Source organism: Protopterus annectens, chromosome 17.part0 (assembly GCF_019279795.1).
Source record: "Protopterus annectens isolate FY-2018-M chromosome 17.part0, PAN1.0, whole genome shotgun sequence".
Lineage (NCBI taxonomy): Eukaryota > Metazoa > Chordata > Ceratodontiformes > Protopteridae > Protopterus > Protopterus annectens.
Genome location: NC_056751.1, coordinates 715,243,712 through 715,268,827, shown reverse-complemented (window position 1 = coordinate 715,268,827; position 25,116 = coordinate 715,243,712). Strand labels below are relative to the sequence as shown.

Sequence of the window (25,116 nt, the reverse complement as noted above, 5' to 3'; positions counted from 1 at the left end):
AATTCCCATATGCTTTCCAACCAGCAATATCTGGTTGGAAAAGATAAGGGCCAAGGCAGAGCAGATACAGCATAAGGATCTGAAGCAGGAGTTGCTTGACGTTTGTGACTTCTCTTTTCAGGTTGTGGAGAACTTCAAAATGTGTAGGTATGATGCAGTGGATGCACCATGGAGGGATGCAACTGGTTTCTTTTTTTTTTTTTTTTTGTAATTATATGGGGCCATGTCTCGTAAAGACAAGAGATCCTAAATGCCTCCCTGGAGAGTGAACATCTTTTCTGAAGAGGTCTTTAAAAAGCTGGAGTAAAATGGTACGACCATACCGTATGTTAAGCTCAAGTCCTTAAGTTTAGCAGGAACTACCTTATAAAGGGTTGACCCTTACACCCCAGACAGAAGGGCAGTAGATCTAACAAGGGTAAAAGGGCAAATACTGAAAAGAATGAGAAGATAACACAAGGAGAAGCCCAGAGTGGTCCTGGAGGTGTTTATGGGAAAATGTTTCAAACTTCATTTTCAAAAATACCAAGAAGCAGATGCATTCCAGCAGTTCCAAAGGAACAGCTGCACATTATATTTGCAGTTATCCTAGAGGTGGTACAGTCAGGTACCACAGGAAAAGTCAAAACAGAATCGGAGGGCTGAATGTTTTAGTGAAGGTTCTTTCTAGTTGCAAGGAAAGAGGTCACTTAAAGATCCTTCTTGGATTTGTCCTACCAAAGCAAGTTTCTAAACGTTCCAAATTTTAAAATGCTAAATCTCCAAAGCCTGTTACCACTCATCCCAGCTCAGGCTCTGATGGCACTTTGAACTTTAAAGATGCTTATCTGCACATCACTTTCACTTTATATCCCTGCTCTTTGACTTATCTAATACTCACAGAGTCTTCACAAAGTGGCAACCTCCAGTAATTGCCTACTGCAGGACAAAAGACATTCAAATTTATTGCTGTCTAGATGACTGCATCTTTCTAATAGAGTCGCAGCATGAAATTATCAAAGTTTTGGATTTTACATAGAATTCATTCAGGGACCTGGGTCTCACAATCAACAAAACAAAATCCAATGTGCACCCTCAACCTAGTGCTTCTGGGTGCCCACCTGTACACCTCTCTTAACAAGCTCTTCCTTCAAGACAAGGTTAATCATCTGACACCCTTCCTCCAAAGAGTTGTTCAGCAAAAAACATTCTTCAGACAGCTGGCTTACATGACATTCTGTATTCCTGTGGAGGCACTAGTCCACCGTCACATGAATAAACTGCATTGGCACTGGAGAAACAGATGGTCCCAAACAATCCTTATCATTAGAAGCCAGAATTCCCTTTTATTAGAAAGAAGAGCTCTTGATAAATACAGCAAATGTTCCCTGTCCCCTGAAATAGGGTTAGCCTTCCAAGTACCACTGTGGCTATGACTGTCATCACAGACTCCTCACATCTAGTATGGAGAGGGCTCATATGGGAGCCCTTCAAATTCAGGGACTTGGGAGGTAAGGATGAGAAAACATATAAATGTCAAAGAAAATTATTGATGCTTTGCTTGCTCTCAGAACCATTAATTACATCCTGAAAGAGGGATGTTCTTCAGATAATGCACACAACACCACAGATCCCCTGCTAAAGAAGTCTTAAAAAAAAACCAAGGAGGATCTCATTTTTACCTATTCTGCAGACACAGAATATACCTGAGACATCAGGTATGGTTCTGGTGGTGATCTATATCCCCTTTCTACACAATGTTTTGGCAGACAGAGTGGGCAGATCTGTAGCAGATCCCCATGCATGGATAATAAACAGAGATGTCTTTCTGGATCTGACCAGGTTGATGGGTGTTTCACAGGGAGACCTGTTTATTTCTCATTTCAACATGTAACTGAGGCTGTTTTGCTGTAGGTTTGTGAGCCCAGGAACCTGGAAAATAGATGCCTTTTCCATGGACTGGACAGATTTATTCTTTTAAACATTCCCTCCAGTAACTTTAATTCCTTATCATAAATGGATATTTGCACGTATGTCAAAATGTTTACTGTAACACAGTGCTATATCTGTATGTCTAAGGCCCATTAGACTTCAGATTTCTGTCTCTTGTTACCTACCTTAATTTGACAAATGCAGCCATGAGGCAATGCACACAGACAGACAGACACACACACACACACACACACACACACACACACACACACACACACACACACACACACACACATAAACACATGCACATGCACACATATACACACACACACACATACACACACACGCACACATACATACACATGCACACACACACACACACACACACACACACACACACACACGCACACGCACGCACGCACACGCACACACACACACACACGCACACACACACACACACACACACACACACACACATTACTAAAGAAAAGGGGCACATTACCAAACTGGTACAGTTACAAGCGGTTTAGAAACATCAGCAGTTAAACTTACCCTTATTTGGTACTCCACAAACCTCTCTCGTAGAAAAATGATATATTTTGCTACTGATGGGATTGCTGGCTTTGCAAGTAATCAACATCCCTTCATTAGTCACTGGCAGACTAACATGCAGGTTGGCTCCACTGTAAAATGAGGGATTGTTGTTAGGGACTGTCCATGAATAGGAGACATTAGATCCATCTTCTGCGGTGCAGCTCAGTGTAAGGTTACATCTGTCATTTAAAGTGATGTTACTGTCGAGACTTATGTTCACGTTAGTTATTTTTTCTGAATGAAAAGATTAGAAAGAAAAACAAAAACTTAAAAACATGTTCTTGAAATTATACATTTATACACTTGTTGTACACTTGTTGTGCCTTTAAACAACAGAAGTAGTAAATACTAAGAACATAATCAGAACTTGCCCTTGATCAGTTGAGCAAATCTTTTCTCGTTTCATCATTAATCCATTAGTATACATCTGATAGTGTACTACACACCTATCAGAGATTAGATGCTGCACTGATAAAAAATTAACTTATGAACTCATCAAATTTCATAAAATGTATTTACTTCAGGAATAACCTTTAACTAATCTGTAATTCCTATACTGTCTTCACCCAAGTATTTAAAATACCATAGCTACATTCAGCTACAAGCATAATAATGTAATCATTCCAGCAGTATTTTATCTGATTCCCGCACCAAAAATGGAGAAAAAAAGGGAAAAGGAAAAACAAGAAAAAGCTACTCAGAGAGAAAATCAATTTTAATAAACTCAAAAACACACTAAGGCTAGAGATGAGTGTATAACGTACAGAATGTATTGTTCATAAGAATGATGTCATGCTATGTCACAGCTAAAACAAAGATATACAGTGTAGAAAAGATGTATTGTTAACCATTTTTGTAGTACAAGATACCCAAATTCTTCCCTCCAAAAAGTATTTCTGGAACAAGTTTTTTTTTCTCATGGTATAAGTGAAAACAATTATGATTAAATCAATTTATAATGACAAACATACATACAAAAAAGTGTCCGCTCTGGCAGTGTAGGAGGATAAAGTCCTGACTACGGCCCAGCCCAACCTTGGTTCGATTAGCAGCTCATGTGACTGAAGGAGCAGCAGGGAAAGGATAAGCAAGGTTGTCCTGGGTGGGAAGATGCTTGTTGATAAAGTCCTTAAAGGGAGGGGGTGGTCCAAAGGAGGAAGTGGCTCATGGATGAAATCTGCATGGGGATGGGGAAGGGGGATGGGTAAAGAATAAACAAACAGACAACAAACAAACATACCCTGCAGATGGAAATGCAGAGGAACCAAGCTTCTAGGACACCCTTAGGATCTATGACCAGCCCCAGGCAGTTCCAGAGTAAGTCCAGGAGGGTAGGGGGACAGCTGGTAGACCTGGTGTTACTTGGGGTACTGGCAGCTGGGCTGGTACAGATGAGGTTTGAGGAGATCAAAAAAATTATTTAAAAAAACAGAAATTAATTGGAAAAAAATTCTTCTTATAATGCAAATAGACATGATTATGGGAATATTTTATCTAGCATATACAGCAGCTGTGGGATTCCAAAGGAAGTTATACTTGGTGTAGCTGCACAGCAGATATTAAAGAAAGGGCTCTGGGATGTTCTTGAGCAGCAAAGGCTAATGAGGAATTCCAAAACATGAATCAAGTTTGCAGCACTGTCAGACACAGAAATTTTACATTGCTTTTAGAAACTGTTGTAAAATCTCTGAATAATTATATATCCCGTTCAAAAGAATAGGCCTTCTAGGCATAGGCGGTGCCGGTGCTCCACCTGTGTGCTGGTACTACAGACAGACATAGATAGTACTTCACCTGTGTGCCGGTACTACAGACATAGATGGTGTTTCACCTCTATGCTGGTACTACAGACATATGTGGTGCTTCACCTGTGTGCTGGTACTGCAGATATAGGTGGTGTTTCACCTGTATGCTGGTACTACAGACATAGATAGCGCTTCACCTGTAAGCTGGTATTACAGATGTAGGTGGTGCCTCACCAGTATGCTGGTACTGCAGACATAGATTGTGCTTCACCCATGTGCTGGTACTACAGACATAGGTAGTGCTTCACCTGTATGCTGGTTCTACAGACATAGGTGGTACTTCACCTGTATGCTGGTACTACAGATATAGGTGGTGCCTCACCTGTATGCTGGTACTACAGACATAGATGGTGCTTCACCTGTGTGCTGGTACTACAGACATAGGTGTTACTTTACCTATGTGCTAGTACCACAGACATAGGTGATGCGTCACCTGTATACTGGTTCTATAGACATAGGTAGTGCTTCACCTGTGGCTGGTACTACTGACATAGGTCATGCTTCACCTGTATGCTGGCTCTACAGACATAGATGGTGCATCACCTGCATGCTGGTACCATAGTCATAGGTGGTGCTTCAGCTGTGTGCTGGTACTACAGACATAGGTGGTGCTTCACCTGTGTGCTGATACTACAGACATAGGTGTTGCTTCACCTATGTGCTAGTACTACAGACATAGGTGGTGCTTCACCTGTGTGCTGGTACTACAGACATGCAGCAGGCAGTGCTTTACCTGTGTGATGGTACTGCAGACATAGATGGTGCTTGTGTGCGGGTACTACAGACATAGGTGTTTCTTCATCTGTACACTGGTACTGCAAACATAGGTGGTGCTTCACCTGTATGCTGGTACTACAGGCATAGCTGGTGCTTCATCTGTGTGCTGGTACTACAGACATAGATGGTGCTTGTGTGCGGGTACTACAGACATAGGTGTTTCTTCATCTGTACACTGGTACTGCAAACATAGGTGGTGCTTCACCTGTGTGCTGGTAATACAGACTTAGGTGGTACCCCACCAGTGTGCTGGTACTACAGACATAGATGGCGCTTCACCTGCATGATGGTACTACAGACATATTTTGTGCTTCACCTGTGTGCTGGTACTACAGACATAAGTGGTGCTTGTGTGCTGGTACTAAAAACATGGGTGGTGCTTCACCTGTGTGCAGGTAGTACAGACATAGGTGGTGCTTCACCTGTATGCTTGTACTATAGACATAGGTGGTGCTTCACCTATGTGCTAGTACTACAGATATAGGTGGTGCTTCACCTGTGTGCTGGTACTATGGACATGCAGTAGGTGGTGCTTTACCTGTGTGATGGTACTACAGACATAGGTGGTGCTTGTATGCTGGTACTACAGACATAGGTGTTGCTTCACCTGTATGCTGGTACTACAGACATAGGTGGTGCTTCACCTGTGTGCTGGTACTACAGACATAGGTGGTGCTTCACCTGTGTGCTGGTACTACAGACATAGATGGTGTTTCACCTGTATGCAGGTAATACAGACATAGTGGTACTTCACTTATATGCTGGTACTACAGACATAGGTTGTGCTTCACATGTGTGCTGGTACTACAGACATAGGTGGTACTTCACCTGTATGCTGGTGATACAGACATAGGTGGTGCTTGTGTGTGGGTACTACAGACATAGGTGGTTATTCACCTGTATGCTGGTACTGCAGACATAAGTGGTGCTTCACCTGTGTGCTGGTAATACAGACTTAGGTAGTGCCCCACCAGTGTGCTGGTACTCCAGACATAGGTGGTGCTTCACCTGTATGCTGGTACTACAGACATATTTGGTGCTTCACCTGTGTGCTTGACTACAGCCATAGGTGGTGCTTGTGTGCTGGTACTACAAACATGGGTGGTTCTTCACCTGTGTGCTGGTAGTACAGACATAAGTGGTGCTTCACCTGTGTGTTGGTACTGCAGACATAGCTGGTACTTCTGCTGTTTGCTGGTACTACAGACATATGTGGTGCTTCACCTGTGTGCTGGTACTACAGACATAGGTGGTGCTTCTCCTGTGTGCTGGTACTACAGACATAGGTGGTGCTTGTGTGTTGGTACTACAAACATGGATGGTGCTTCAACGGTGTGCTGGTAGGACAGACATAGGTGGTGCTTGTGTGCTGGTACTACAGACATGGGTGGTGCTACACCTGCATGCTGGTACTACAGACATAGCTGGTGCTTCACCTGGTATTACAGACATAGGTGGTGCTTCACCTGTATGCTGGCACTACAGACATAGGTGGTGCTTTCCCTCTACGCTGGTACTACAGACATAGGTGGTGCTTCACATGTGTACTGGTACTACAGACCTAGGTGGTGCTTGTGTGCTGGTACTACACACATGGGTGGTGCTTCACATGTGTGCTGGTACTGCAGACATATGAGATGATTCAACTGTGTGCTGGTAGTGCAGACATAGGTGGTGCTTGTGTGTTGGTTCTACTGACATGGATAGTGCTTCACCAGCATGATGGTATTACTACAGTCATTGGTGGTACTTCAGCTGTGTGCTTGTACTACCATACATAGGTGGTGCTTCACCTGTATGCTGGTACTACAGACATGGGTGGTGTGTCACCTGTGTGCTGGTATTACAGACATAGGTGTTGCCTCACCTCTATGATGGTACTACAGACATAGATGGTGCTTCACATGTGTGGTGGTTCTACAGACATAGGTGATGCTTCACCTGTTTGCTGGTACTACAGACATAGGTGTTGCTTCACCTGTGTGCTGATACTACAGACATAGGTGTTGCTTCACCTGCATGCTAGTACCATAGTCATAGGTGGTGCTTCAGCTGTGTGCTGGTACTACAGACATAGGTGGTGCTTCACCTGTGTGCTGATACTACAGACATAGGTGTTGCTTCACCTATGTGCTAGTACTACAGACATAGGTGGTGCTTCACCTGTGTGCTGGTACTACAGACATGCAGTAGGTGGTGCTTTACCTGTGTGATGGTACTGCAGACATAGATGGTGCTTGTATGCTGGTACTACAGACATAGGTGTTGCTTCACCTGTATGCTGGTACTACAGGCATAGCTGATGCTTCATCTGTGTGCTGGTACTACAGACATAGATGGTGCTTGTGTGCGGGTACTACAGACATAGGTGTTTCTTCATCTGTATGCTGGTACTGCAAACATAGGTGGTGCTTCACCTGTGTGCTGGTAATACAGACTTAGGTGGTATCCCACCAGTGTGCTGGTACTACAGACATAGATGGTGCTTCACCTGTATGATGGTACTACAGACATATTTTGTGCTTCACATGTGTGCTGGTACTACAGACATAGGTGGTGCTTGTGTGCTGGTACTAAAAACATGGGTGGTGCTTCATCTGTGTGCAAGTAGTACAGACATAGGTGGTACTTCACATGTATGCTGGTACTACAGACATAGGTTGTGCTTCACCTATGTGCTGGTACTACAGACATAGGTGGTGCTTCACCTGTGTGCTGGTACTACAGACATAGATGGTGTTTCACCTGTATGCAGGTAATGCAGACATAGGTGGTACTTCACCTGTATGCTGGTACTACAGACATAGGTTGTACTTCACATGTGTGCTGGTACTACAGACATAGGTGGTGCTTCACCTGTATGCCGGTGATACAGACATAGGTGGTGCTTGTGTGTGGGTACTACAGACCTAGGTAATTATTCACCTGTATGCTGGTACTGCAGACATAAGTGGTGCTTCACCTGTGTACTGGTAATACAGACTTAGGTATTGCCCCACCAGTGTGCTGGTACTCCAGACATAGGTGGTGCTTCACCTGTATGCTGGTACTACAGACATATTTGGTGCTTCACCTGTGTGCTTGACTACAGCCATAGGTGGTGCTTGTGTGCTGGTACTACAAACATGGGGGGTGCTTCACCTGTGTGCTGGTAGTACAGACATAAGTTCGTAGGTTCATAGGTTCATAGGTTTATACTAGGCTATCTGCCCTAAGGCATTTATAAGCCTAGCCCAGAGTTTTTGTGGCTTACGCCACCCCTTATGTTAAAAATACTGTGCCCATTAGTTTGTTGTGCCTATGTCCAGCAGTGACAAGAGATGATTCCCGGGGTAAACCTACGATCTCCCATCCACCGGTCAAGATTTCTCTTGAACAGAGCCAGCGAGGTGCTCTGCCTCACATGGACCGGGATTTTATTCCACAACATAGGGAGTCTCTGGGTGACAAATCTATCCCTCCAGCATGTCCTATTTATATCCATGCTAAGGTTTAAGTTGCTTGCTCTAGTGGATCTGGTAGATTTGGATTTTTTGAGGTGGAGCATGTCCATTAATTCCTGGTTGGACATGGCCTTGTATGTCAGGCACAGGTCACCTCTGAGCAGACGGTATGCGACTGAATAGAGCTGGAGTTTCTTCAGTCTGGCAGCATATGATAGATTTTGGAGTCCCTTTATCCTTTTGGTGAGGAACTTTTGGGGTCTCTCCAATTGCTGCAGGTGTCGGGTGAGATACATCCCAAATGGGGCATTGTACTCGATCATTGGTCTGATAAGTGAAGAGTACAGGGGAACAATGACTTCACTTGATCTGGATGTGAATCCCTTCATGATCAGGTGGGCAATGTAGAAGGTTTTTCTAACCACTTTAGCAATGTGAGTGTCAAAAGAAAGGCCACTGTCAACCTGGGTCCCCAGGTCCCTGATAACCTCTTCTGTGCTTAGTGGATTGCCACCTATATGGTAGCTTGGGGTTACCTTGTTTTTCCCAAAGGGTATGACTGTACATTTTTTGGCATTTAACTTCAGGCCATGGTTCTGGCACCAGCTATCAGTTTCCATGAGACCCCTCTGAAGGATATCTGTGTCCGATGTACTTTCCACTATGGCTCCCAGTTTGCAGTCATCTGCAAACTTTGTCAGCCATAGTCCTCCTATGTTAGCCTGTACTTCTGAGAAGTAGATGCCGAACAACAGGGGGCCAAGGACTGAGCCCTGTGGGACACCACTTGTGACTGGCTTGGAATCTGACATGGCACCAGCTACTCTAACCCTATGGGTTCTGTCCTTTAGCTAGTTTGCAACCCATCTTGTGACATATGGGTTTACATTTAAGCTGGTAAGTTTCTCTATAATACCCGAGTGGGGTAATGTGTCGAAAGCTTTTGCAAGGTCAAGGTAGGCTGTATGGACTGCCTTTCCCTCATCAATGGCCTTGGTGAGTGTTTCGAAGAAGTCAACTAAGTTCAAAAGGCATGATCTGCCCTTGACAAAGCCAAACTGGGTCGGGTCCAATGTCTGCAAGCCCCTATGTCTTTGTTTATGAGTTCCATTATGATCCTCTCCATAGCTTTGCAGACCAGGCTTGTTAAGCTTATGGGGCGGTAATTACCAGGGTCCGTAGAGGCACCGCCTTTGTGGAGTGGGACCACAGTTGCCGTACGCCACTCCTTGGGCACGTATCCTGTGGTAAGGCTAAGATTAAACAGCTGCCTTATGTGCGGGTTTAGTTCCTCATTGAGTTCGTGTAGCACACAGCCGGGGACACCATCCAGTCCCATTGATGCTGTGTTTTTAGTTTAGAGAGAGCAGCTTTCACCTGCGCATTGGAGATGTCTGGGAGGCTGCACTCCGCTGGGATAGTTATCTCTCCTTTTGGGGGGGAGAGGGGGATGAAGTTTGCACTGAACCTGTCTGCCAGTATGTTGGCAATGTCTGTGGGTTCAGTGATTTTTGTATCATTTTGGACTAATTCTGAGCATATCTGGGAGTTTCCACCCAGGTTTCTAACATAGCTGAAGAAGGCCTTATGATTGTCTTTTGAATCTATGGCAATTTTTCTCTCAAAGTTGGCCTTGGATGATTTTATGAGTGCTCGTATTTTTTTACTAATAATGATCAAAGGTATCTTCTCTTTTATGGATTTTGCTCTATCATGTAACAGCTTTCTCCTCTTATTGTAAAGTTTGTTTATGGCTGGGATCCACCAGACTGGACGTTTGCCCTTGGTGGAAAGAGTCTTGGTTTTATTAGGGATTGCCTGATCCATGCAGTCCTGGAGGTGTTCATAGAAGGCATTTGTAAGGGCTTCCGCAGCTTGGGTTGTGGTTTCCACTGGCTCGGGAGCCTTGAAGGATACCACACCAGTCTTGAGTAGTGTGAAGTTTGCTTTAGAGAAGTTCTTCACTGTGGTCTTTTTTGTTTGGGGTGGGGCGGGATGTGGATATCCAGTGAGATTAGTTTATGATCTGATCTCACCAATGAGGGATATACTTCCGGTGTGGAGCATTTTGTCCCCATGTTTGTGATGATGAGATCTAGTATATTTTCTCCTCTTGTGGGAACGGTGACTAGTTGTTCCATGGCATTTGAATTTATGAACTCCAGGAACCTTTGGGCTAGAAAGTTTGGGCTTGAGTAATGTTCCCAGTCTATATTCGGGTAGTTGAAGTCACCCAATATAATGGTGTTTGGAGATACTTTTATACCCTCCAGTGTCTTCAGAAAGGCTGTGTGGGGTTCCGGAGTTTGAGATTGTGGCCTGTAGCATGCTACAAATTGTAGAGCAGTTTTGCCTATGGTTAATTGCACCTGGATGGTTTCCAATGCTTCGTGAGTTGCCACCAACCTGGAGGTGTGGGTATCCTTGATGAATATGGATGCACCCCCTCCTTTTGTGGTGTGGTCCGGGTTTTGGGGCCGGAACGCATGATATGAGGTAAAACCTGATAGTGCCGGGGTGCTCTCAGGAGCCTTGAACCAGGTTTCAGTCACAGCACAGACATCGATGTTCTCCATACTGAGAAGGGCCTCGAGTGCGTGCATTTTGAGATTTAGACTTCTGGCATTGAGCAGCATTACCCTTAGTTTCTTCCCATTTTTGTTTTCTAGGGTGGTAGGTTTAGAATTTGAGCCTTGCCTAAAAAAGGCACTATGGGGTGGCAAGAGCCTTAGCCAATATCCGGAATCCCAGGGGTGACAGGTGCAAGTCGTCCCTTGCGAAGCAGCGTGGCTTGTCAAGCATGTCATCCCAGGCAGACAGACACTGGATCCCCTTTGAATGACACCAGAAATTAAGCCAATTGTTAAAGCTGATCATCTTGTCTCTATGTTGTGGCATCATTCTTGGTGAAGGAAGGATGCTGCTCAGGGTCAGGGTCATACCTGCCTGGGCTACATAATCAGAGAGCTCCTCTATGTCTCTTTTCATGTAGTCCAGGGAGGTACGTCTCAGGTCGTTCACACCAGCATGGACAATGACTGTGTCATATTTGTACTTGCTGTGGAGTGACCCAAGTGCTTGTGTTATGTGGCGGATTCTAGCACTCGATAGGCAGCTTACTCTGACCCTCTCCTTTTTCAGCCTGGTGAGTGGGACTTCAGTGTGTCTGACTATGGAGTCACCTATGACAAGTATATTTGGTGTTGTATTTGGCCTTAAGGGCTGTGACTGCTTTGCACACTGATTTTGTGTTTTATGTGTTGCCTGTGGTGTGTCATGAGGTGGTGGTTGCTTGGGTGTCTGCTTTGGAGGCCTCTGCTGTTTAGGTAAATTTTTGCTCAGAGCCTCCGAGTATGTCTTTGTGTGTTTATGTGTTTGATTCATTGTTGTGATAGCTTTATGTGAGACTGGTTTTGTGGTGTGTGTAGTTGCCTTCTCCTCCTGTCTGGTCTTGCCAGTCCTGAGTTGAGAGAGCTCAGCCTCCAGTTTGGCTAAATAGCTGCATCTCTCACAAGTATTTGTGTTATGTGGGAGGAGGAGAGGGTTGTCTGTGTACATGAGGCAATTGTAACATTGCCTCAATATTCCCAGATTCACCAACTGGACAGGAGAGGATGACAGCATCTGGCCCTTCAACATGCTAGAGAAATTAATTAGTTTGGGGTGTAACTGAATGAGAGAGGACTTAGTAAGGAAGTGGGTACTCCTGGGGGGGGGGGGTTCACTAGTGAGGGACTTTGTATAACACAGAAGTGCTAAGCCTGAAAAGAAGATGCTTTTAAGACAAGTGCTGACCTTTTTTTTTTTTTTTTTTTGGAGAAGAAAAAAAAAAAGCTTTCTAGGAACAAGTGCTGCGCTTTTTAGTTAAGGGATATACTGTTTAGATTACTAGTAGAGCAGTTCTAAGGGAAAAAATGAAGAACAGACTTTATGGAGCCAGAAAAAGTTTAACCTTGTTAAACCGGCGCTGCCCGATGCTGCTCTAGTGGTGCTTCACCTGTGTGTTGGTACTGCAGACATAGCTGGTACTTCTGCTGTTTGCTGGTACTACAGACATAGGTGGTGCTTCACCTGTGTGCTGGTACTACAGACATAGGTGGTGCTTCTCCTGTGTGCTGGTACTACAGACATAGGTGGCGCTTGTGTGTTGGTACTACAAACATGGATGGTGCTTCACCTGTGTGCTGGTAGGACAGACATAGGTGGTGCTTGTGTGCTGGTACTACAGACATGGGTGGTGCTACACCTGCATGCTGGTACTACAGATATAGCTGGTGCTTCACCTGTATGCTGGTATTACAGACATAGGTGGTGCTTCACCTGTATGCTGGCACTACAGACATAGGTGGTGCTTTACCTCTACGCTGGTACTACAGACATAGGTGGTACTTCACATGTGTGCTGGTACTACAGACCTAGGTGGTGCTTGTGTGCTAGTACTACACACATGGGTGGTGCTTCACCTGTGTGCTGGTACTGCAGACATACGAGATGATTCAACTGTGTGCTGGTAGTGCAGACATAGGAGGTGCTTGTGTGTTGGTTCTACTGATATGGATAGTGCTTCACCTGCATGCTGGTACTATTACAGTCATAGGTGGTACTTCATCTGTGTGCTTGTACTACCAGACATAGGTGGTGCTTCACCTGTATGCTGCTACTACAGACATAGGTGGTGCCTCACCTCTATGATGGTACTACAGACATAGATGGTGCTTCACTTGTGTGGTGGCTCTACAGACATGGGTGGTGCTTCACCTGTGTGCTGGTACTACAGACATAGGTGGTGTTTCACCTGTATGCTGGTACTACAGACATAGGTGGTGCTTCACCTGTATGCTGGTACTACAGACATAGGTGATGCTTCACCTGTGTGCTGGTATTATGGACATAGGTGGTGCTTCACCTCTATGCTGGTACTATAGACATAGGTGGTGCTTCACATGTGTGCTGGTACTACAGACATAGATGATGCTTCATCTGTTTACTCATACTACAGACAAGTGGTGCTTTAGCTGTGTGCTGGTGCTACAGACATAGGTAGTGCTTCACCTGTGTGCTGGTACTGCAGACATAGGTGGTGGTTCACCTGCGTGCCAGTACTACATACATAGAGGGTGCTTCACCTGTGTGCTGGTACTGCAGACATAGGTGGTGGTTCACCTGTGTGCCAGTACTACAGACATAGATGGTGCTTCACCTGTGTACTGGTACTACAGACAAGTGGTGCTTCAACTGTGTGCTGGTGTACAGACATAGATGGTGCTTCACCTGTATGCTGGTACTACAGACATATGTGGTGCTTCACCTGTGTGCTGGTGCTACAGACTTTATATAGTGTGAAGCCAGTGGCCTGCAGTACCTGTGCTGGTACACAGGCAGAGCTGTACTGCAAACTGCAGGTAAGTTGAAGGCAGACAACATCTACAAGTATGCACATTTGTTATAGTCCACAAGTCATCCCTCTGTATAGAGGGAACAGCTCAGATCAGCTATATGGATGGAATTCTGATCTCTGTCAATCAACAGAGTGGCCCCGTTCCATGCCTTCTCTGTATCATATCTGTCAACCTTTATGCTTTCAAAATCATAGCAGTGGATGATGAATAATAATATCAAAGTGTCAAAATTATAGCACTAAATATTTAGTTATACATAAATTTGCACACTTGGATTGTGGGATGCAATGTGCAAGCTTGCCCCTTTGGGAGAAGTAACCTACTAAATTTAGACCTTTGTAGATACTGAGCATGTATATTCTAAAATATAAATGGCTCTAGCATCTAGTATTCAATAACAGTATTCAACACAAAAAATTTAATGCCAGGCTTCAATGTTCACTGGAGAAAAAAGGAGTTAAGTATACTCATGTCCAAAGAGGAGACCCATTTTTACTAGAGTTAAACTCACAAAATATTTATTCTGGAATATAATTATTACATAGAGCAGTAGTGGAGACTACGGTAGTGATGCTGCGGTAGTGTTGTCACCTCACAGCAAGACGTTGTTCTGTTCGATTCTCAGCTAGAGCGTCTTCTGTGTGGTGGCATATGTGAATGAGGAGTGCCTTTGTTGAAGGTTGTGCGTCAGGGCTGGTATCCCGGTACGTAAAAATCCGTTACCAATCATTAGCGGACCGGAGTTCCGCTGTGGCGACCCCTAACCGGGAAAAGCCGAAAGACACAAACAAAAACATAGAGCAGTAGTGGAATGTACTATTGTCCTCAAGTCTGAGGACCACCTGACTTTTTCCTTTTATTTCATATACATTTAATGAACAGTAACAGCTATTACTCTGAAGGAAGAGAAAAAGTATTTGTTAAAACGTATTTGTAAAAAAGTATTTTTTAAAAAGTATTTGATGAAAAGTATTTGACAAAGATGTCCGACAAACTATATATCCATCCATCCATCCACAATCCACTTCACCCATTTTTACACATGGGGTTGAGGTGTTCCTTTAACACTGACAATCATCTAGAGCCAGTGTCCACACCACCTGGTTGCTTGCCCTGCCACAGCTGTTCTTCTTTGCCACACACTTGCATGCACACTCACACCTATAGCCAATTTACAGTATCAAATCCACCTGCTGCACGTCTTTGCAATATGGGAGGAAACTAGAGCACCTGGAGGAAACCCAAATGAACATAGGAGAACATGCAGACTCCATACAGAAGGCACCCCAACCGAGAATTTATACATAGATACATGCATACATATGCACACACAGAAAACTTTAATTTCTAAGACGGCAATTACCTCATTTGCTAGCATGATCTTGGATGGATGTTAAAACACTTTAACACTGCTACCAGCCCTGCAGAATGCAGCTCCACGATTCAGCAACAAATTCAAAGTTAAAGAGTGGAATTAAATGTAAATCTGGACTTCAAAACACCAGAGCTAGAAAGCAGCAATCAACACAAAGAATATCAGGGCAAGCATTGAGAAGTTCCTTACTATATATGTGACTCGCAGTTGTCAAATATCCCCAAAATTTTACAAAACATCACTGATTTGTCATCAGTTTTTGTTCTACTCTTTGTAGACTGGGAATTACAATAAACCAATTATACCAGATATTAGAGTTTTGTACTTCTTATTCTTCAAATAATGCATGTGGACATAAATCCTGTCGTTCTAGTAACCTCAGTGAATTCGAGTAATATTTTAAAACTGTGACTGACTTGTAGGTCTTTGTTCCGCTTTATTTTCAGCTTTGCCCCTGATTTTTACACAAATAAGTTGAAAAGCATTATCCGACCTGCTGCTCTAGATTGTGCAGATCCTTTTCCATTTATCATTCAGCTTGTACTATGACTTCTGTCTCAATCCACAGTTTCAGATAACAGTCTGAATCCATTAGCTTCAGTCAAACAAAACAAAAATTAAAAAATAAAGAATTCCTTTCCCGACAGACAGGACACTATTGTTTTTTGAATTCGCTACCTCATTAACTATCCATGTCTGCTACATTCACACTCACTATGACCACAATGAATTCCTGGAATTCATTGTTTCATTGGTTCTAAGATTCAGCCAAATGAAGAGCAGAAATCTGAGCCATCTATGGTCAGATCAGAATAGTGCAGTAGATGCAGACATGGAACCTAAAGTTGGAGTACTACACCAAATGTGGGGCAGTTGAGAGGTATGCTCTGTATTTTGTGATGTGAAAATACATTCATGACAGACTTTTTACTTGCCAGGCATGTACTGTCACATCCAGCAGAGAGGCGGTTCTAGTGGGATGTCTGATACCAGAGGACTTTGATGGCTATGCAACTGGTCTGTTTGTGTTTGCATTGTACCAGAAGTATGTAATGAGTTTAATTTGTGTGGTCTGTTTGTGTTTGCATTATGCCAAAAGTATGTAATGAGTTTCATTTGTGTGGTCTGTTTGTGTTTGCATTGTACCAGAAGTATGTAATGGATTTCATTTGTGTGGTCTGTTTATGTTTGCATTGTGCCAAAGTATGTTATGGGTTTCATTTGTGTGGTCTGTTTGTGTTTGCATTATGCCAGAAGTATGCAATGAGTTTCATTTGGGTGGTCTGTTTGTGTTTGCATTGTGCCAGAAGTATGTAATGGGTTTCATTTGTGTGGTTTATTTGTGTTTGCATTATGCCAGAGGTATGTAATGAGTTTCATTTGTGTGGTCTGTTTGTGTTTGTATTATGCCAGAAGTATGTCATGGGTTTCATTTGTGTGGTCTGTTTGTGTTTGCATTATGACAGAAGTATGTAATGGGTTTCATTTGTGTGGTCTGTTTGTATTTGCATTATGCCAGAAGTATGTAATGGGTTTCATTTGTGTGGTCTGTTTGTGTTTGCATTATGCCAGAGGTATGTAATGGGTTTCATTTGTGCGGTCTGTTTGTGTTTGCATTATGCCAGAAATATGTAATGAGTTTCATTTGTGTGGTCTGTCTGTGTTTGCATTGTGCCAGAAGTATGTAATGGGTTTCATTTGTGTGGTCTGTTTGTGTTTGCATTGTGCCAGAGGTATGTAATGGGTTTCATTTGTGTGGTCTGTTTGTGTTTGCATTGTGCCAGAAGTATGTAATGGGTTTCATTTGTGTGGTCTGTTTGTGTTTGCATTGTGCCAGAAGTATGTAATGGGTTTCATTTGTGTGGTCTGTTTGTGTTTGCATTGTGCCAGAGGTATGTAATGGGTTTCATTTGTGTGGTCTGTTTGTGTTTGCATTGTGCCAGAAGTATGTAATGGGTTTCATTTGTGTGGTCTGTTTGTGTTTGCATTGTGCCAGAGGTATGTAATGGGTTTCATTTGTGTGGTCTGTTTGTGTTTGCATTGTGCCAGAAGTATGTAATGGGTTTCATTTGTGTGGTCTGTTTGTGTTTGCATTGTGCCAGAGGTATGTAATGGGTTTCATTTGTGTGGTCTGTTTGTGTTTGCATTGTGCCAGAAGTATGTAAAGGGTTTCATTTGTGTACAGTCTGTTTTTGAATCTCATTACCTCTTCTTGGCACAGGAAGTACTGAATGCACTTGAGGAGTTACTGTACTGCAGGAAAGTGTAAGGTGTTCTCTGCCCCTGGAACTGGGATACATAGGTTCATAGGTGGTTACTGGGCTATTGGCCCAAAGGTCTTTATAAGCCCAGCCATGTGTGCCCATTATTATACTAGAGAAACCCAATATAAAGACTCTTGCCTTTGCAAAGGAAGAGCTACACACTAAGGGAAACCACTTTCCAGATGATTCCTACTTGCCTATCCTTGATATCTTAGTTAGCAATGACTACTGATATCTGGGGGGGGGGGGTCATAGGTGAAATCCCCAGCAGGAAGTGCAATTTCCCATCCAGCCATCCAGGCTATACTTAAACAGGGTCATAGAGGGGCTTTGTTTGATGTGAACTGGTAGTCTATTCCAGAGAAGTGGTGATCTCTGAGAGATATAGCTGTCTCTCCAGCAGGTCCTATTTATGTCGCAGGCCAAGTTAAGGTCCCTGGAGCAGGTGTCCTTTGTCCCATTTGACTTGCAGATGTGCAGCATTTTCAATAACTTTGGATATGAGATTTGTCTATAGGCCAGGCGCAAGTTTCATCGAAGTAGTCTGTATGCTACTGAGAACCAGTAACAGTGACTTGAGTCTGTCAATATATGACACGTGCTGGAGACCCTGAATTTTCTTGGGTAGAAATCTCTGAGGTCTCTCAAATTGCTGCAGGTGCCTGGTAAGGTACATAATAAAGGGAGCATTGCACTGAATTACTGCCCTGATGAGGGTCAAGTACAGGGGTGTTATGTCCTAATTCACTCTTGAGGCAATGCTTTTGCTAATGAGGTGTGTGACCTAAAATGCCTTTCTGACCACAGTAGACACATGGTGGTCAAAATTTAGGCTATAGTCAACTTGTGTTCCCAAGTCTCTTACTACTGAGTTGTTACTTAGGTATTATTATTTATATGATAGTCTGCAGTGGTATCATTTTTACCAAAGGGGATGATAATGCATTTTTTAACACTGGGTTTGAGTCCATTGCTTGGCATCAGTCATTGGTTTGTGTAAGTACCTGTTGAAGTATACTGACATCATTTGGGGATTCAGTGATTGCACCAAATTTGCAGTTGTTAGCAAACTTAGTCAGCCATAGCCCCTCTGTTTTAGCCTGAACTTCTGAGAAGTATATTCCTAACAATAGGGGGCCCAGCACTGATCCTTGTGGAACCCCATTGATGACAAATCTGCTGATTGAGGTAAAGTCCCCAACTTTGAGTGTGACCTGTTGGTGTGCCAGTTAGCCACCCACCTGATGACATAAGGATTGATATGCAACTGGGAGAGGTTATCAATGATGCCCGAATGTGGGATTCTGTCAAAGGCCTTGGCTAAATTAAAATAGCTGTAGGCACTGATTTGCCTACGTCTATGGCTCTGGTGACATTTTTGAAGAAGTCCACCAGGTTTAACAAGCATGACCTACCTTTGACAAAATCAAACTGTGTTGGATCAAGGGTTTGGAGATCACCTGTATCCTTATTTGCAAGGTCTAGGATGATTCATTCCATGGTCTTACAGATAAGGCTGGTTAAACTTATGGGTCTGTAGTTCCCAGGGTCTGTTGCTGTACCCCCTTAATGAAAGGGGATGACTGTTGCTGTTTTCAATTTAGCAGGAACAAAACCAGTGCTCAGGTTGTGGTTGAAGACAGTAGCTAATGGAATTGTTAACTCATGTTTTCGACTATTTAAAATGTAACCTGGGATGCCATCTGGTCCCATAGAGGCTATGTTTTTGGCTTTGGAGAGAGCATTAATGACTTGCTCTTTGGAGATACAAGGTAGGAGAGATGTACAGGGAATGCTTTGTGGAATGTTTGGAGGGGATGGGAGGTGTAATTTTCACCAAACGTCAGATAATAGGTTAGCTATTTTCGCTTGATCAGTGTATGTGTGATGCTATCCACAGCTAATTCAGCACATGTCTGGGTCCTACCTTTTAGGTTATGGATACAGCTGAAGAATACCTTATGGATATCCTTAGCTATGGCTGCTAAATTTTGTCCTTCGATGATTTTACAAGTTGTCTTATTTGTGTGTTCAAGCACAGGAGGGTATTCTTCCAGTGGGACTTAGCAGCATAACCTTTCATTTATTTGTGTTTCTGATTTAAACTCCTAGCATTTAGCAGCATAACCTTTCATTTATTTGTGTTTGTGATTTAAACTCCTAGCAATTAGCAGTGTAACCTTTCATTTATTTGTGTTTCTGATTTAAACTCCTAGCGTTTGGCAGCGTACCCTTTCATTTATTTGTGTTTCTGATTTAAACTCCTAGCATTTAGCAGTGTAACCTTTCATTTATTTGTGTTTCTGATTTAAACTCCCAGCATTTAGCAGCATAATCTTTCATTTATTTGCATTTCTGATTTAAACTCCTAGCGTTTAGAAGTGTAACCTTTCGTTTATTTGTGTTTCTGATTTAGACTCCTAGCATTTAGCAGCATAACCTTTCATTTATTTGTGTTTCTGATTTAGACTTCTAGCGTTTAGCAGCGTAACCTTTCATTTATTTGAGTTTCTGATTTAGACTCCTAGCATTTAGCAGCATAGCCTTTCAAGTATTTGTGTTTCTGATTTAAACTCCTAGCATTTAGCAGCATAACCTTTCATTTATTTGTGTTTCTGATTTAGACTCCTAGCATTTAGCAGCATAACCTTTCAATTGTTTGTGTTTCTGATTTAGACTCCTAGCATTTAGCAGCATAACCTTTCATTTATTTGTGTTTCTGATTTAAACTCCTAGCGTTTAGCAGCATAACCTTTCATTTATTTGTGTTTCTGATTTAAACTCCTAGCATTTAGCAGCATAACCTTTCATTTATTTGTGTTTCTGATTTAGACTCCTAGCGTTTAGCAGCATAACCTTTCATTTATTTGTGTTTCTGATTTAGACTCCTAGCATTTAGCAGCATAACCTTTCATTTATTTGTGTTTCTGATTTAAACTCCTAGTGTTTAGCAGCGTAACCTTTCATTTATTTGTGTTTCTGATTTAAACCCCTAGCATTTAGCAGCGTAACCTTTCATTTATTTGTGTTTCTGATTTAAACTCCTAGCATGTAGCAGCGTAACCTTTCATTTATTTGTGTTTCTGATTTAAACCCCTAGCATTTAGCAGCGTAACCTTTCATTTATTTGTGAGTGGTATTTTCATGTCAGAAAGTTTGTTCTTGAGACTTTGCCTAAAAAGGCACTATGGGGAGCCAGTAACCAAAAGCCTAGAGGTGACAGGTGAAGACCATCCTGGCAAAACAGGGTGGTCTATCAACCATGTCATTTCAGACTGACAGGAAATGGATCTCCTTACAATGACACCAGAAACTAAGCCAATTGTTGAAGTCAATCATTTTTTGTTTATAATGTGGTATCACCCTAGGTTAGGGTAGAATACTGCTCAAGGCTAAGGACATACCTGCCTGAGACACATATCCATAGAGCTTGAGCATGTCTCTCTTCAAATAGTCCAGTGAGGTACATCTCCATTCATTCACATCAACATGCACTATGACAGTGTCATAATATTACTTGTTGTTGAGACACTTGAGTGCTGTGTGATCTGATGGATCCTGGCACCTGATAGGCAGCTGAGTGTAACCTTCTCCTTGTCCAGCCAGGTGAGTGGGACATCTGAGTGTCTCACAATGGAGTCACCTTGGTTTAGATGTGCTTTGCCTTAGGGGCTTATTTGGTGAGAAACTGGTGCTTATGTTTTTATGAGTATTGAGTGTTGTAGGTGCTGTAATAGCTGTATGTTTCTGTTTGGAAGGTTTGTGGTGTTTAGGTAGGTTTCTGGTGAGTACCTCCTCATATGATGGTTTATGTGTTGACTGTATGTTTTGCGTAGGAGGTGTAGTATGTCAGCTGAAGCCTGTTCATAGTTACTGTTCTGTGTATGAGAGAGCAAGGATTCCAGATTTTTAGTATAGATGCATCTCTCACAAATTGTACTTGGGTGATTTAGGAGTAGATGATTGTCAGTGTAGATGAGAAAGTTGCTACACTGCCTCAGGATACCCATGTCAAGCAGACTGGTGGGGGAAATGTAAGAAAAATGACCATCTATAATGCTAGGTTAAATCCTGTTTTCACAGTGAGGAGAGAAAGTGGAGGTGTGTGGAATAACTGGGTGCTCTAAATGGTCTGTACTAATGTGACAGTCTATAAAGGATCTGTACTATCAGTGCTTCTCTAAATGGTATGAGACTATTGTAGATTTGGTGGTTTGGGGGGCTGTTTAAGGGGAGGGAAAGTGCAGCTGAGGTGCTTTCTGAGCAGTTAAGTGCAATTTAAGGACTTCTTGGCCAGATCATGGACAGCTACTAAGGGAAAATTTGTATACTAATGTTTTTCAGTCTATAACCACAAATGCTTGCCCTCCACTATGCAGTAGTGCACAATGATACACAGAGGTGCACTATGGATAAACAGATGAATAAAGAAGAGCAGTGGCTGGTCACCTAATTATGTGGAGCTGTGTTAAAACAAGAGCAAACCATGCAAACACAGGACCTATATAACAACAGTGAGCAAACTGAATTAAACAATTTAACCAATGAAAAAGCTCAACATTGAGCCCTGTGCCAGCAACCTTCAATCAGGTGAGTCCTAACTGCACTATCCTACCACAAGGGTGCAGGGGTGGGCCCTCTACAACAAAAGATAGACTGGTTTAGTTCTCAATTTAAGAAACAGAACCAGAGTCAGAGTGTCTGAATCTATCCTATGCTACAGCAGACAAAATGTGCATCAAATCAGCAAGAACAGTTAAAAATCAGCAATATAGCAAAAATACAGTTTAAAGGTATAAAAATACAGGATAGAACTGTACTTATGGTTAGCAGAATGCAACAGATTCCTTGGATTGCACAGATGAATATAGCAGAGCAATGGCTGGTCGCCTGACTCTGTGGAGCTGTCTTAAAATAGTTAGATCGGCATACTTCTACCACAAGGATGCAGAAAACACCTTCTTAATGTAGAATAGCTTGTTTGGAGTCCAAGTATAATAAGACCAGACAAAATACTTACATCAGCCCTGCAACTAACAGATACAAGTTAATGCAATGCAAAACAGCAGCAGACAGTACAGTTTTTTTAACTACTGAATTACAGTCGCAGTATATAACAGAAGTGCAGAGAAAAAATACTTAGAACCCCTTTTATGTGTTTTCCAGCTCAGAAAAAACAGGTTAACACCTACAGCTACTAGATGAATAATCCCAGTTCTCCTGATGTAACAGTACAGAAAGAGAGTATCCGGAGTGAGGTACTACCACAAACCTAAAGATATGCATACAGTAGTGTACTTAAAACAGCTCATAAAAGTGTGATTATTCAATAAAAGTACTTTGCTTTATATAAATACACCAAGAGCCACTCAGTTGTACAGAATTTATAAAAGCACTAAAAACAAGATAATCTGATTTATAATCTCACCAGCCAATAAAACTACATGCAGAAATCTCAAGTGTTTCCTCAACGAAGACAGACCAGGCTACCTCCCAGTGCACTAGAAGGAAAATCTACTGACCTTAATGAAAAAACAAGTGCTTGCTAGAGTGTAAAAATATACCACATTATTCAAAAGTTAGCTAGATAATTAATTCAGATTAAGTAAAATAAGACTTCTTATCTGGTTGTTATTTTCAATATTAAAAATGTCATTTCCACTCCATCATTCATTAGTACATGATGATTAGTACATCATACATGAAAATAAAATGTGTTTGTTACAATAGGTGTAAACAATTTAAGGAGTTTCTTTTCCTTGCATATATCAAATGTTAAATAAAATCTTAATCCCCACAAAAATTGGTTTCCTAAACTAATGTTCATACCTCAAATCACATATCAAGGAATACATTTAGATATGATGCAAAATGTTTACTAAAAGATTTCACAGTAGTCAAAATGTATTCTTTTTTTACCAGTTACCTTTATCACCTTTACATACTACACAGTAACATGGGTATGCATGCATTATATATATATATATATATATATATATATATATATATATATATATATATATATATATATATATATATATATATATATATATATATATATATATATATATATATATATATATTTATTTATAAAATGACTGGCCATTAACATTCAAAAACGAGCATGCTGATTGGCCAGCCCAACCAGCATGCCCATTTATATGACTGTAAATTTGCTTATGTCACAAGTGATAATTACAATAAGGATGTTTGGAATAAAAAAAAAGGTCTGTGTAAGTTTTGTATAAAATTACAGACCATCTGTAGTTATATTTTTTAGTAATATACCAGATTTTCTCATAGCTGAAGTAATAATATTATTAACATATTCATCAAATTCAAACATATTAGAGATTGCTATACCCAAGACTTTAGATGTTTTTACTTCTTCTAAATTTTGGTTCTGTAAAATAACAGGATATCTCAATAATCTGTTGTTAAAATACATGATTTTGTCTTTGTTAATGCTACCATATAAGTGGCAAATATTTAGAAGGCATTTCTAGGCTTTGAGTTCAAAACATTTAACACTGAGCATTGAAATTTGAACATACATTAATCTCTGGTGCCCTACCTAATGCAGCTGAAACAACAATGAATCCCAAAAAATGCCAATGATCCTGTCCTTACATACAAAAGCCATGGTCAATGCTGTAAAGCTGGAAAAGTACTTGAATGTATGATTCCTGCTATACTCAGAATGCAAACTGCTGCTTAAATGAAACTCCACAATCCCTTCACATGGTCATTTAGCTAATGCAACTATCCCGCCTATGTTTCAGAAGTTCATATAGAGATCAATGGAGAATTTGCCCATAAAATTATCTATTGACTAAAGGTCCAGACCATGAGCTCCACCATGAAGCAAATTAACAGGAGAAGAGATGAGAGTTGTTTACATTTATAATACCCAAGTAAAGAAATTATGAACTGTGGGTCAAGGCACAAGAAATGAATATGGCTTTTGTGAAGAATGCAGCTGTGACTTTGGCTATAATAGCATACAGGATCTAAATGATATGAATTACCAGTCTGACTGCCATGAATATTATTCTGAGCTCAGTCTCCTTTGGAAATAAAGCTAATGCATTGCAAATGATGATTTGATGGTTGGTAAATTGAGCAGGTCTTGGTGGATTTGGCATGGAGGTTTATTTATATGGCAGCAACTAGAAGCTTGTATTTGTTACCTGCAAATCTCATACTGTAATAAACTAGTTACGTTATAATGAGACTTAACTAGAATGTAGGCATGGAGTTGTAATGCTACATTAGCATTTGTTTGCTATATAACCATTTTTCAGTACCTTTACCTGATAGTAGATATTTGTTAGATAATCCCAGTGGAAGTCTTCAGTATTGTTACCGATGTATTTCGGATTCGGGTCCCTGTTAAATTGCCGGACATTTCAAAGGTCAAATGTCATATGGCCGACACCATATGATTGAACTTTGAAAAGTTCGAAGGTGAAAGGCAATGGCTCTGTATGCGCAGAATGGGAAAAATTCCCTTTTCTGCACTGAAGTGCTGTCTCAGAGTTGGTATAT

The 25,116-nt window shown here is 41.8% G+C and overlaps 1 protein-coding gene across 1 annotated transcript in view; it reads right to left on the bottom strand.

Annotated features, from left to right (window-relative positions):
- Nucleotides 1–2,446: 2,446 nt before the first annotated feature.
- The window catches only part of LOC122791503 (SLAM family member 5-like), a 194,566-nt gene continuing 171,896 nt past the window's right edge, over nt 2,447–25,116 (bottom strand). The window contains exon 3 of the mRNA XM_044059244.1: nt 2,447–2,739. Coding sequence (XP_043915179.1) covers nt 2,447–2,739 — 293 coding nt within the window. The remainder of the gene's footprint in view (nt 2,740–25,116) is intronic.